Here is a 14,909-nt window from a genome sequence, read left to right on the forward strand (position 1 = left end):
TAAAAGTGTTCTTCCTTCATGCCCTCATGTGCCAATTAACACAGTTCTTCCTTGTTATTGTACTTTGTTATTATTTTAATCCCAAGTTGCCATTTTCACAGCTAACGTTCAATTTCTAAAAACCAAAAGTGAATAATTGAAGCAAGAGATTCAAATCCCACACTAACATGTGAGGAATTTCCATTACTTTCAAATGACTAATTATATGTTTTTCTATGCATTCTAGAAATTTTCTGCTAGTTTTCTGCTCTCCGAACTTCCGTTCCGAACCCCTACCCTGCCATTCAAAACTCACCTGAGTGGATTGATGATGGCCCGGTGTCTGTCCACGGCGATGGCTGTCAGTGTGAAAACGGACACATTGACGCTGAGCAGCTGCACGAAGGGACAGAATGGACACATAAAGTCCGGCAGATTCCACCTTTGGAGGACGGCCGCCTGGAACTGGAATGGGATGGCAAACATGGCAATGATGACATCGGCCAGGGCCAGATTGGCGATGAACATGTTGGTGATGGTTTGCATCTGTTTGGTGGTCAGCACGATCCATATCACGAGCGAGTTGCCGATGACGGCCAGGACACTGATGGTCCCGTAGAACACCGACAGGAGCACCACCAAGCCCACCGGAACGTCGTACAGGGCCTCTGCAAAACGGAAACGAGAGAACGGAAGAAATTTTCCGTGAACTGTTCACTGTTTATTTAACGTCATCCTCGAGAGGAGATATGATAGGAAAGGCATGGCGATAGGGTCAATGGATCAACTTCAGTTTTGTTTTCTAAATCAACATTCTAGAAACAGATAAAATAGTGTTAAGGACCTGAGACAAACGCTTGATGAAATCATTTCATTGGTTTAATAATAATAAGTAACTTCATTTGTTTGCTACTAAGTCATTTTTTTTCATTTCTGTCTTTGCTCTCTAAATAATTAGAATTATAATTTGCCGATATGCCATAAACTTATCCCAGCGGCGATCAAAATATGATAACAATAATTAGAATATCAAACTTCACAGTTACCTTTGTCAACTATATCAATGATGTTTAGTGAACTTTCAGGTAACTGATGAGATAATCTAATGATAAATGCTCTCCCAACTAAAAATTTTTCGCTTTTCTAGATAACAACAGAGAAATCCATTTAAAGTATGTTAATCATACATTGTACATTAGACTGGCCCAAATTTGTATGGGATGATTTTTACAACATTTTTTTCAAGGCGGCACCCCTTAGATTGGTGCATTTAGGTCCAAAAATGACTTTCTGAAAGTTTCAGGTCATTTGGCAGAAGCACAAGCTGGCGCAAAGGACTTGAAATTTATATGGATATTTTCCGCAAAATGTATGAAAAATCGACATACTTTCACTCTTTGTGTTCTAAAATATGTTTCTAATGTGCTAGAAAGCTCAGAATTTCAGGAATTGTAGTTCAAACAATGACAAAGAAGTTTGTAGAAGATTGTGACGCAATACGAGTTTACTGTGATGAGTTATTTGCAATTGAATGTGTGATTTTTTTTCGCTATCATCGATATATCGTGGACGGTGTATAAGTGGATTATTAGTACTAACTTGATCGCATTGTCACTCAATGAGAATAACAGATAGAAAGTTTGTGTCCTCGGCAAAATTGTAGCTTATTTTATGAAAAATATGTTTGTAAAAAGTTGAAATAAAGGTTTGAAAACTACTAACTGCTGCGTTGTTTTGTGATTAGAAAAGAGTTTTGGTTTAAATGATCTTTCTTCAGATTTTTTTGCGTTTATATTACATTATTATATCACACATTAAATTGCAAATAACTCATTACAGTCAACTCGAATCGCGACACAGTCTTCTACAAACTAGTTTGTCATTGTTTGAACTACAATTCCTGAAATTCTGAGCTTTCTAGCATACTGGAAACATATTTTAGAATACAAAGAGTGAAAGTATGTCGATTTTTCATACATTTTGCCAAATATCTCCATACAAATTTCAAGTCCTTTGCGCCAGCTCGTGCTTCTGCCAAATGACCTGAAACCTTCAGAAAGGCATTTTTTCACCTAAAGGCATCAACCTAGGGGGTGCCGCGTGGACTATAAGGATTTTTTTCGTTATGGGCCAGTACATTCAACCGCTGCAGAAAATGACTTTTTGCATCCAGAAAATTCAAATATGCTTGAAAAGAAGTTGTCTTAAATTTTTTTAATTTGACTATTCATTAGCTTCATTTTTGGTAACATGAAAAGAAGCTAAATATTTTATTAAAAAAGCAAGTAAAAGTTAAAAATCTGAATCCATTGAAAAGTATATAAAAATGGCAGACTTTGCTTGCTAGAGCTTTTGATAATTTCATGAAATATTTTGCAAAGTTTATATAAGTTTGTTATATGATTTTAATCGCCGTAATTTTTTATGATTATAATTTTAATGGCATGTGCGGCGGAATGAACACTAGAGAGAATTTATTTTATACAAATTTGAAAGAAAGATGGATAGACAGACATTAGTGCGCCAATAGAAGAAAGCTTTATAGGTGTTGAAATTTTAGGCTAGAGGACATGTTGATGAAAAGCTCCCATGAATTGCTCCCGCCATTGCTCTGCACTAGCTAACTATACATGAGAAACTCAGAAAGAGAATTACAAAGTATAGCGAGCCCAGTGGTTTGAGAGGGTGTTTTTACGCACACTTCAAACGAGCTGCGCACTTATGCCTGTCTATCCACCAATGCCATTAAAATTATAATCATAAAGTTTATATTAATCGAAAAATTCTCTGGCTAAGCAAAGTAGTTTTTTGAGACTTTTTATTCTTATCCTACGGTTGATAACCACAGCTTTCAAATAAGCAGTAATAACGCCAAAATTTAAAAAAAAAATTTTGAAAAAAATTGCATAACATCTAATAAATATTCTGGGGTACAAGTTAGGTTTGTGTTTTGTTCTCATTAATTGTACTGCAAGAATCAGGAAATATTTTTTATTCAAAGTTATATTTTTTGGAACTAACATCTCTGGCTATTTTTAAATGAAAAATTTCATTTCCCAAAATTCCATACAAAATTAAAATCGTTGCATTAATTCAGGGTTTGATGGATCGCTTCCAAGATTTTTATTGCTTTTTCTGGCAGCAAAAACAATCAAAATAAGTTATGGGAGGTGTAAAAATTTAAGAATTTAAGAAATTTCCATACAACGCTTGCTGCGGTAAAGTGTACAAGCATCCTTATTATTAGAAATTTAATCAATAACTCTAGTTTACAGCGTTTTTTAATTAAGCAAGCTAAAAATCACTTTCAACGTGAAGTAGGCCCAGAATTCGAAAACTGTATTCAAAAATAAATCTCAGTATGAAAGTTTTAGGTGGTTTAAGCTATGCTCCAAATACAGTGAGCGAAACAAGAACAGGACCACTATGCGTTTTACTTGGATTAATATGAATTACTAAAATTCGTCAAAATTTTCTTCTTCTTTGATTTAAATTCTGTATGGAATGAATCAAGCAAAAATTTACTTTTTTAGGTGAAGCAATTTGCGTTAAGAACCAAAAATATGAAAAAAAAGTGCGAAATGAGAATTGTTCCTACCACTTTTGCTTTTCCACAAAATTCAATATTATTTCTTAAAATTTTCTGTAGACTAGTCAATGTAAATACTTCTACGACCTATTTGAATAGTTGATTGATTATTTAGATGTTTTCTAGTATTTTAAAGGTTTTGAAGGAGTTCAAGGGGGTTAATCATGAAGCAATTTGATATTTACTTTATCAAACAACCTAATTTTTTTCATGAACATGACGCGAGATGAAGAAACAAACATTTCAGGGTCATTTTGAGTAAAAAAAAAAACTAGTTAGAAATCAAAAACTTTGATTTCATTTTCAGTAAACCACATTTTTTTCAGTTTCAAGTGGTAGATGTCAGCACCATCTTGCATTTAATATCCAATTATGTTTGAATATTGATTTTCTGGGTAGATTTGAAGCCATATTCATCATTTCGAGCTAGTTTTCTAACACCGTTTTGTTAGGAGTTCATGGTTAAGGGGAGCTTTTCTGGATTTGCAAAAACTCACCAGCTCAAGAATTTACCACCGCTGAGGTTTTGTATCAACTCCACTTCCGATCCAATTGCAAATCATACCAAAAATTCTGCTAGCCATCAGGTTCATCAAGTTTCAACGGAAAGTAGCATTTATCTAATTGTCCAAGAAATTCACTTTTTTTTTACCTTGAAGCAATTCTAATTATTTGATTTAGTGATCTCAGAATTTCCAAGGCGTTAACGCGTTACTAACAATTTAAGCTTTCTGATGGTCAGCGCAACTTCGTTAGAGCTATCCCGATCAGGAGAGAAAAACAAAATTATATCAAGATGAGATATTTTGATACGAATTTTTTTCTATCCAAATGAGTTATAATTCAGTACTCGTAGGATGTTAAAATATCTCAAATTATATCAAAAAATCTATACGATCATAGCTAAATTATATCAGTTTTTGATATGCTCCTTTCAAGATTATATCTAGTTCAGATACCATAGTTTGATATAAGGCAGAACAAATCCTATCAAAATTATAACTTATCAAGATATGAATGCTTCGAGAAAAATTTCTAGTGGAATGTTAATAAACCATATTATTTGCTCAAACCATGTTCCATTTTTGGTTTCCCAAAAATTGGATCCAATTTTAAGGATCTGTTAAGCGAAACTCATTAATGTACGGTTTGGGCCGTTGACTTCGATGTCCGTGTTTCAGAAAAAGTTGTACATATATCAAAATAAGATATAATCATTTTATTTTGGGACAACCCGAAAAAATTCTTTATCATTGAAAATTATCTCAACCCCATTCAAGTATGTCAATCAGAATAAGATATAATTCAGATTGGAGAAACATAAAATCTAACTTTTTCAGTACTTAATTATAACTGAAACAGATGTAAATATCTTGGTGAGATACGTTTGAGTTATTATTTTGATATGCTCTCCTGATCGGGATAGCATTAATCTTCATTAAATGGTGAAGCACATTCTATACATCACCAGAACCCTAATAAAGCTAAAATCTGGCCCTGTTCTAGTAGAACTTTGTTCTGCATAATTGTGGACAACACTCGATAACTCAAAGATGCAAAATTTGAAGAATTAAAATTCAAATATTTGCAATCTAGTCTAGAGTGTCCTGTTCTGACATCTTGACTGCCACTTTATTTCAATACGGTTTTAAAATCAAGCACTGCGTGCCTTCATAAAACTTCCAGGAAAAGATTGGAACAAGCTTCTGTTTTGTTAGAGTTTTAATAGTGCATTCAGAACAGTATACTTAGTAAAAGCTTGATAAGCATTTTCAGAACAACTTGAAAAAAGGATTTTATGCATTTTTCATGACCGTAATAAAACAGTTATACAACTGGCTACATATAAAAGGCCATAATAAAACTTTCAAATGCTTGTTGGCTTAATTTCTGTTATCTCCTAACCAAAATCATCCAGCACACCTTATTTAATCCCGGATAGTCAAAAATGGGTTCCAATTCCGTTTAACAGCAAGGTAGTGCTGCCATCTACGACATAAACCTGTAAAAATAGTGTTTGACTGATATAAAAATATAACATTTTTGAATTAAAACCCTGTTTTTCTATTCAAATTCAACAGAAAATCCATGTTTCATCATTTCACGCCAAGTTCATTAATAAATTAAGTTGTTTGATGAAGTATTAAAGCTTAAATGTTGAATATCTCAGTGCTAAAAGCAATTCTTCTAAAATCCTGTTTAAAACCTATGAAATACCAGCAAACAAAAAAGAAATTATCTATTCCAATAGATCGTTGAAGAATTTGAATGTACTTTTCCACAGAAAATTTAAAAAAAAATTTATTTTGTGGAAAAACAAAAGTGGTACTATTCATATTCCACACATTTTTTTGATTTTTTTGGTTCTGAATGCCCATTGCTGCATAAAAAAAAGTAAACTTATAAGTTTTTTCAAAAAACTTTGTGTATGGCACAATTTAGGCATAGAACAAAAAAATGTAGGTATTTACTGTCATGGACCGAAAATTTATGTTCCACAGTTCATTCTACGGTGCCCAACATCATACAGTACTGGAAATAAAAAAGTAAACACAAGCGTACAGCGCAGTTATTCAAACTTTCAATCAAATTTAGATAATTTAAAAAAAAATTAAAAAAAAACTTAAAATCGCGAGTTTAAGTCAATTTAGGAATCAATTTCATTTTTCGTATTATTCCAATCTGATGAACGGTGATTAAGTTCTTGAATTTGGGCGGAGGCAGGAATATTAATTCTGAATTGTCAATGGTGTTGTGAATGCTGATAAGTAATAATATCAAAATTATGCGCCAAAAGTTGGAAGAATGGGTACTGGAGGGCAACAAAAGAAACCATCAAAATATTGACAAAGAATTCAGTGAAGGAAAAATCTGTATTTTTTAATGGCACGGTTCAAACCAAAACACAATGTCAAAAATAAACTACATTGTAATGATATTTGTCATACACCAGTTCGTAGCTTTATAACTTACTAAAATATCCTCCATTTTTTAGATGATTATCATACGTTCTCATTGTTTCACAGACATCAGACTTAGAAAATACTATAGACCTCAAAATATTCAAATCTCCTTTCACATTTAAAAGAAATACTACATAATTTTCCAATACATCGGTGAAATCCTTTTTTAATTTTCTTTTTGAAGTTTTCTTCAAATAACACAGTTGACAGAAAAGTGTAAAAATGAGTTATTTTATGATTTCTTTAAGAGCTCAAGCATTTGGGTATCTTAGAAAAAAGATCAGTGTAGCCTTAATCATTTTTTGCCTTTTAACTTTTAATATGTGTTCGGACTCGGCCGATGAGGGGGTTCGGATTTCGGGGTATTTCTTCCCGTCTCAGTCGACGGCATCCACCAGCAGCAGGAATGAAAGGTGAGTTGCGCCTTAACTTAGCACCAACAGCTGATCACCCGCTCGGGGGGAGATTTTTTTTGCACTTCGGTGTAAGTTTGCGAGAAAGCATCAAACTGTAGGTACTCGCGATCGATTGTATTGCCACTGCACTTTGATTTTCGGAACTTGTATATTGAAGTCGCTTGATTGGACTTAGATTGTTGATTTATTAATAGTAGAATCTATTCTACTTAGAATACTAGTAGAATCTATTCTACTTATATCTAAAATGGCTTACTACACTATTATGTGAGAACTCTCTCGGCGAAAGTTGTTATGTTGCGAGAGAGTTTTGCTTATTCTAAGGTACGTGCACAGATAATGAGTGTTTGCGAACAAATGGCTTAAAGTGTCAAGTGAACATATAAAAAAACACACATTAAAAGTAATTCATGACCGGTGTAGTACCGATCAATATGGGTCTTATTATATAATCAAAATCAAGAAATAAAAGATGCACATACTTGCGTCATTTAAAGCTGTGACAGATAAAAAGTGGGCAATTAATAACCATTTTCTAAAAATATTTTATGGATAAAATATCATATAGCATACATTGTTTATAAGGTGCAGGAACACGGTTGTGACTGAAAGTTTTGATAGAACTTCGATATCTAATGAAATTATTTTATCGGCTAAATCGGTGAAATTGAATATTCTTTGAGAAAGAATATTTAAGAATTGAAAGAATATAGACGGATAGAAGATTAGAATAAGGTGAACGTTCGTTCGTACTGCAAGTTTCCGCTTGTGGGACGAACCACGCTAGGCCTACTATTGTGTGGTGGTTGCTACAACTCTATCAGTATCAACCACTGCAAGGTAGTAGGCCCGTGAGGAACAAAACGATGAAATGTGATGAAAAGTTTTCAAATTAAAATTACCCTCCCGCTCATTTTCAACATCTTTCACCTTATTCTAATCTTCTATCCGTCTATATTCTTTCAATTCTTAAATATTCTTTCTCAAAGAATATACAATTTCACCGATATAGCCGATAAAATAATTTCATTAAACAAATTTACGGTGATTAACTCTTCATTTCGAAGAACTCCGATATCTTCAGAAAAAAAACTGAGATTTTTCAAAAACTACTTTTTCCCAAATAGTTATAAAATTTCTAATTAATAATTTCTCTAATTCTCTAATTCATCACACAAAAGAGAATAATCATGAACATAAATACCCTGAGTTAATTGGTTTTATGTATGTATGTAGATAATCCACCATGGATGTACGGATTCACCGCAGTTTCGCCAACGTATGAGCTAAATTGCATTCTTTAGATTATTAGTTCGGCCAATCATCAATGCAAATCACCACATACCCGACACCATGGCTTCGTGTGAACTGTCATGTAATGAATGTGTTCCGTGTATGTGTATGTCTTAATTGTAGAACGAGCAGTTTCGCAACCGTATAAAATTCATAACGTTTCTAGTATTATGAATCTCTGTCAGATATTCCGCATTCGTGAAAATACCTGCCCAGCTGGCAACTGATTGGTCGCTCGTATTATATATTTAATAATTGCATGCAATGGTTGGATAGTGAAATAATCTTACCTTCTTACCAATCTTATAAATACCCTGAGTTAATTGGTTTTAATCTATAAAATAAGGTTGCCAGAATGTTTTCAGCACGTATTCGGGTCAGACAAATCCAGGCGATTTTATCTTGAAACCTTGCAAAACTCGAGCATTTTATTTAAAATTTGCCAACCTAAAAATCCGGGCAAATTTTAACAAAACCCAGGAATTACTAAACATAAATCAAGGAAAAACTTAAAAAAAAATATTAATCAAAACAATTAGATTTTAAATCATATTTAAGGCTCACAAAAACCATTCATGATAATTTTTTTAAAACTTGCTCAACAAATTTCGTTTTAAACGCAAAATACCAAAATTACAACACTTGTTTTTGCAGAATTTGGAAAATAAAGTGAAGAAATCCGCAGAGAAACGCATAAAGAAATTATTTAAAAAATCAACCCAAACTCACGATTTAGTCTTATTTTAAAAATCCGTATGAAAACAATACCAATAATAACTAAATTTGATTGAAAGTTTGATTTCCAGTACTGTTTTAGTAAATGTTGCTGCTTGGAAAAAAAGTCAAAAAGTTTCCACCTTGCCCAACAAAGCATAACGTGAAGCTCCCTACTCTTTTACCTCAAGATCCGTCTTATTTTACTGGAGCCTACAGGCTACAAATGTTTCGCTTCGCCAAGGATGTTTGTAAACACTTTTCGCTCCGTTGACATTCGTTGGAATCTCAGAATCTTCCTAATTGCTCACAGGTAGTTTCATTGTGGCACAAGGTATACAAACGACTTTCTCGGTTCCAACAGAATTAATTCCCTTTAGATTTTTTTTTTCGTTTTTTTTTTGTGGGAAAATAAATATTTTGAAGCATACCCAACTTTAGATCGATAGTTTTATTCGTTCGATTACATTTGAATATAAAAAAGGCTGTACAGTTTGAATGCCATAATTGACCTTAACGGGCATTTAAAATATTCTGGAATTCAGGTTAATTACTGACAGATTATCGCACTGTGAGCCTTCAGAAAGTCTTTATACTCATAAAGGCTCTTGTCCTCCAGACACAAGTGGGTGGGTATAAGCACACATTTTCAAGGCAGGGATAATCAGGGTAATTATTTACCCATTTACTGGGTCATGTACCTAGATGGTAAAGATACAACATTAGCCCCAGGAAGCATTCTGATGATTATGGGATTTTGGTTCGGTTGCGCTTGATATTCGATTTGCCTAGCTTTACAACATATTGCTCAAACTAGCGTGAGTTAAGGAGAACTGGAGCAATGTGATGAAAAGGATCATTCAAGTAATCTCTTTGATTGATCATATTGGATTATTTAAAGCAATTTGAGCAAGGGCTCATGCTTACATTTAAGCATTCCGTTCACCATTCAGTAATCCATCACTTAGAGCTTAGAGGAATTAACGTACTTGATGTTTTCTCGAAAGGTTTGTGGATTTCCTTCCTATGAAGTTTTCAAGTATAAATTTTTCCTTTTAAAATTCAATGCCATATTGCTCACTCCTTGTAAAAAAGGATTATAGCTAGTGTAACGAGATTTTTTTCTTTTTTGTTCTTCTTTTCACCGAGAGCTTTTCCTCTGTTTCTTTTCCGATAAATGGCCGAGATTGTATTACCCGTGATCACAACATTGTACCGCCTCGTCAATGTCTTCGTGTATTTTTTCCAACAATTTTCTTAAAGCAAAAGGATAGTGCACTTACAATAATAATAATGATGGTGAAATCAATACTATTATGTTTTTTTGATGCTGTCAGGTGAAAGCGCCTGGTTGGAGAATTTTAATAAAAAAAAACAAACGAAGTGGCACATTAATTCATGGGAAAAAAACAAACATATAAATCAGCAGTTGAACAGAAAAAAGTTTTAGAAATTCTTTGCCGTTATTGAAAAAATCGAATTTAAAAAGTCAAGCTAGAGAAGAATTGTTATAAAAAAATTCAATACATTTTGGAGTGAGAAAAGCCTCCATCTACGAAACTTACCGTGATTTTGGATGATTTCAACGTCAGTAGTATTCAGGGTATAGTTGTTCGCATAGTGCATGGATACCGCATCGGATATGCCCATACTGGAAAGGAGAAAAAAAATTTTCCGTTATTTCACGCAACCACAAGAATTTTTCTTCTTTAGTCATTAAAGGCTCCACAGCCCAAATTTGTATGGAATAATTTTAACGAAAAAAAATCAACGCGGAACTCCCTAGATTGGTGCATTTAGGGGAAAAATTACTTTCTGAAAGTTTCTGGTCTTTTGGCAGAAGCACGAGCTGGCGTAAAGGACTTAAAATTTGCATAGAGATTTTCGGCAAAATGTATGAAAAATCGACTAACTTTCACTTTTTTGTTCTTAATTATGTTTCCAGTATGCTAGAAAGCTTAGAATTTCAGGAATTATAGCTCAAACAATGAAAAACAAATTTGTAGAAGGTTGTGACGCAATACGAGTTGACTGTGATGTGTTATTTGCAGTTGAATGTGTGATTTTTTTTTTCGCATTTCATCGATATATCGTAAATAAAACGATATATCGTTAACAGTGTATATGTGTATTAACTTGATCGCATTGTCACATTACAGAATAACAGATAGAAAGTTTGTGTTCTCAGCAAAGTTACAGCTTATTTTATAACAAATATCTTTGGAAAAAGTTGAAAAAAAAAAATTACAAACTCTCTAATTGTTATTTTAATTATGTGACGATGCGATCAAGTTAGTGCGATTATTAGCCCATACACCGTTCACGATATATAAAAAAAATCGTGTCTTCAGAACATTTGCTTCTTTTAACATGCTCTATAACTTGAAAGCATCTTAAGTTAGTCAAAGTCCACTATAAAAAAATTGAATATTCTAACTTTTTTATTTAAATAAATAGAGCTTTACTTTATACTACAAAGTTGTAGAATACGTGAAGATATGAAACTTTGTTGAATACATAAAAACAGTACCTCTTTTCAGAGCAGAGTTATAAAGGTTTTATTTTGAAAGTTATTTAAAAGTTAGTTTTTTAAACTTATCTATAGTTAGGTGAGGATTTACATGAATAAGATGTTCTGAATATTTGTTAAGGCATTCAAATAACACGTTTTGCACAAGGTTTCAACATTCAACGACGTTTCCTAGCCAACTTATAGCAACTTTAAGTTTTATTTTTACTCAATTTCCCAAGCGTTTATTGTAAAAACGTGCAAGTGAATTTTTAAAACTAATAAACCACATTGAAGCTTGAACTAAGTGCAACAAATTGGTGTTGTTGTCATTTGTCTCCACGAGCTTATATTTGAACTCAAAAAGCATATATTTCATGTGTTTTACGAGTTATGTTTTCACTTGCACTTGCACGTTTTCGAAATGAAAGCTCGTGAAGTTGGGTAAAAATAAAACTTAAAGTTGCAATAAGTTGGCTCGGAAACGTCGTAGAATGTTGAACCCTTGTGCAAAACGTGTCATTTGAATGCCTTAACAAATGTTCAGAACGTCTCACATGTAAAACCTCATATAGCTATAGATAAGTTTAAAAAACTAACTTTTGAATAACTTTCAAAATAAAACCTTTATAACTCTGCTCAGAAAAGAGATAGAGTTTTGATGTATTCAACAAAGTTTCAAATCTTTACGTATTCTACAAGTTTGTAGTATAAAGTAAAGCTCTATTTATTGAAATAAAAAATTAAATTTATAATTTTTTTATAGTGGACTTTGGCTAACTTTTGATGCTTTCAAGTTATGGAACATGTTAAAAGAAGCAAATGTTCTGAAGACACTTAAGAGATAAGATAAAAGACAGAGGCTCTACGAAAAAAGTTCCACTTTTAGCCCTTTTGGACCACTGTGCATTGTGGTAACTCGAAACTTCGATTTCCTCGGTTCGTTTAAGCGCATCTTAACGAACACAACCGACACATCTCTGTTCTCTGAATTTAGTTTAAAGACTGAATCTCACATAGAAGAAGCACAACTCAAAATCCCATATCGATCTTTATATTTCAATATATGCGTGTTGATCGTTTGTTCGTTCACCAATACTTTTATCGATTGGTGGATTTTCGCATAAGTGTCAAACATCAAAACACTTACACATGTTTGGGATGCTTTAAATCAACGACTGATAAAAGAATCAAATGATATTTAATAAACAAATAATTTTTTTTTTTCAAAACAGTTCACTTCTAAATAGCTTCATATTTTTGTTAAACAATAGTAAACAGCCAATTGTTAGAGCATTATAAACTTTACATGGTCCTATGGAAAAAGATATTCTATCTGTTGAAATGAGTTATCAACGCAGGTTTCAGTGTTTTGAATAGGGTAAGAACATTATATATTAAACACCATATTTAGGATTAAGCAAAAATAATGAAAGATGTAGCCTAGAACTGCTCCACAGCTTTGAATCGATATGCTTTTTTCGCGGAAATATGTTTTAAAATCATCATTTAAGCCTTTTTATTCAAAATTGATTTTGTGCCAGTTATTGAACGCGATGATTCTAATATTGAACAGGTAATGTTTTTATTATTGAACACGCAGACTTTGAAAATCATTGTATATATTTAGGGGTATTTTGCTGGATAGTATGCTTTGCAGGGGCGATTTTGGTTGAGCTAGCAACTAAGAAACAGTTTGTTTATATTTCCAAGCACCAACCGTTGTTTGTTTAATAACTGGTAAATTAGACTGAGTCGCTTTGGGGTTATTTTTGAATTTCTCAAAACCTGGGGTCTTAAAAGCTTGGTTTTGTTCAAAACTCATCCATGATTTTTTTGCAGATTTTTTAAGTAGCATTTACATGAGTGAATTTGGACTTTTAGGTTTGTATGGGAAAAATGAATATTTTGTACTGAAAAATCATCATCATTTTTGTTTCTTCTGTGCAACCGAGCCTGATAATGGTTTTTGTGCCAATTTATAAATTCTTCAAAGAAAATTTTCCGTTGAACAACTTTGACGAAGACCGTAACTTCGTATCTATTTAATAAGACAAAAAAATATTAGCTGTTTAACAGGGTTGTGTCTTTTGGCATTGATAAACAATAAATTCAATTGAGGGACCATTCAAATATAGCAGTTTGTTACGCTCTGTGGATTTTGCTTAGAAATTTTGAGACGAATGTGTTACGTAGGGGGGAGGGGGGGTTGAAAATGCTCGAATGCTGCGTTACGTAATATTTGAACAGCCCCTGACACCACTGATTCTCTACCTCCCCGTGGTGCTAGCTGGGGTGCGAGCAACCTTAGCGGAGATCGGGTACCCAACCCCGGTGGATGCTTTGGTCGCATGCAAACTGAGTTAGGAGGCTTCGTACGTGTCTGTTCTCCATGTCAGGGGCGGCGTGCGGAGTGCAACAACGTCCTGGTGGTGTTCGGGACCCATAACAGCAACATCACGACGGTCCTCCTGCTAGATATTGGGGTTAGCTGCGGGCCTTGCGAGCCCGTGACTACAAAAAACATAAGGAACGAACAGCGAACAACAAATTTCGGATGGAAATCGGCAAAGACCCACGCGACGAGTAGGGACTTGCGATTGGAAACTTGGAACATGGAACTGCCGATCTCTAAATTTTGTGGGCAGTACCCACGTGCTCTCCAACGAATTGAAGAGCCGCAAATTCGACATCGTAGCGCTGCAGGAGGTATGCTGGAAGGGCTTCACAGTACGAACGTACCCGTGCCATGAACGATGGTCGTGCCATCTCCCAGAGCTGCAGCCAGGCTTCCGAAAAGTACTGGCAAACGACAGTATTCTTGCGAAAGTCGCACATGCACCTCGATGAAAGCTTCCTGAATATTTCTTCCCCGACAGTTTTAAAAGGATCGGTCGTGCGATGTACAGCAAGGCCTCGTTTTACCCCATGCGAAAGTTTGTTCGTGGGTATGAAAGTTTTTTAAGCTTTGTGACAGTTTTGGGAATATCTTCGTGACAGTTTTCAATGCGTTGAATTTCGCATGACAGTACTACTTACTCCGTCCGACTGTAGCCGAGATTCGCTCGGGCCGAGTTAATTTCAAACGAACGTATGAATTTTCCTTTTGCTTGAAGGTACTGCGGATGGTGATCACCCCAATCACCCTCCCCTTCCCTTTTCGCCTAACCTGCACCGGCACCACACATCGCGTTACGCGCCGAACATATGCTGCTGCTCGGTGCGAATAGATGGCTCGTTCGAGCAGCAGCGCATACGATCGGACATGGGTACGGTATGTACACGACAGTCACCCGTGACAGTCCTGCCCAAAACTGTCACGCCCTGCAGCCGACAGTTGGATGAAATTATTTTCGAAACAGGAGGCATGAAGGGATGAAAACCGAACTGTCGGTTGGGTTCGCTACAGCTTAAAGCACAACATTTTCGGCAACGCATGCTTTGAG

The 14,909-nt window shown here is 34.4% G+C and overlaps 1 protein-coding gene across 3 annotated transcripts in view; it reads right to left on the reverse strand.

The window, feature by feature from the left end:
* Positions 1-14,909, reverse strand: part of LOC129746986 (substance-P receptor-like) — a 191,941-nt gene that overhangs the window by 30,820 nt on the left and 146,212 nt on the right. For all 3 annotated transcript variants that reach the window (XM_055740991.1, XM_055740989.1, XM_055740990.1), the window contains exons 3-4: positions 10,520-10,605; positions 296-647 (exon numbers count right to left, since the gene is read on the reverse strand). In XM_055740991.1, the coding sequence (XP_055596966.1) occupies positions 296-647; positions 10,520-10,604 (437 nt within the window). In that variant the 5' untranslated portion in view covers position 10,605. The remainder of the gene's footprint in view (positions 1-295; positions 648-10,519; positions 10,606-14,909) is intronic.

Source organism: Uranotaenia lowii, chromosome 2 (assembly GCF_029784155.1).
Source record: "Uranotaenia lowii strain MFRU-FL chromosome 2, ASM2978415v1, whole genome shotgun sequence".
Lineage (NCBI taxonomy): Eukaryota > Metazoa > Arthropoda > Insecta > Diptera > Culicidae > Uranotaenia > Uranotaenia lowii.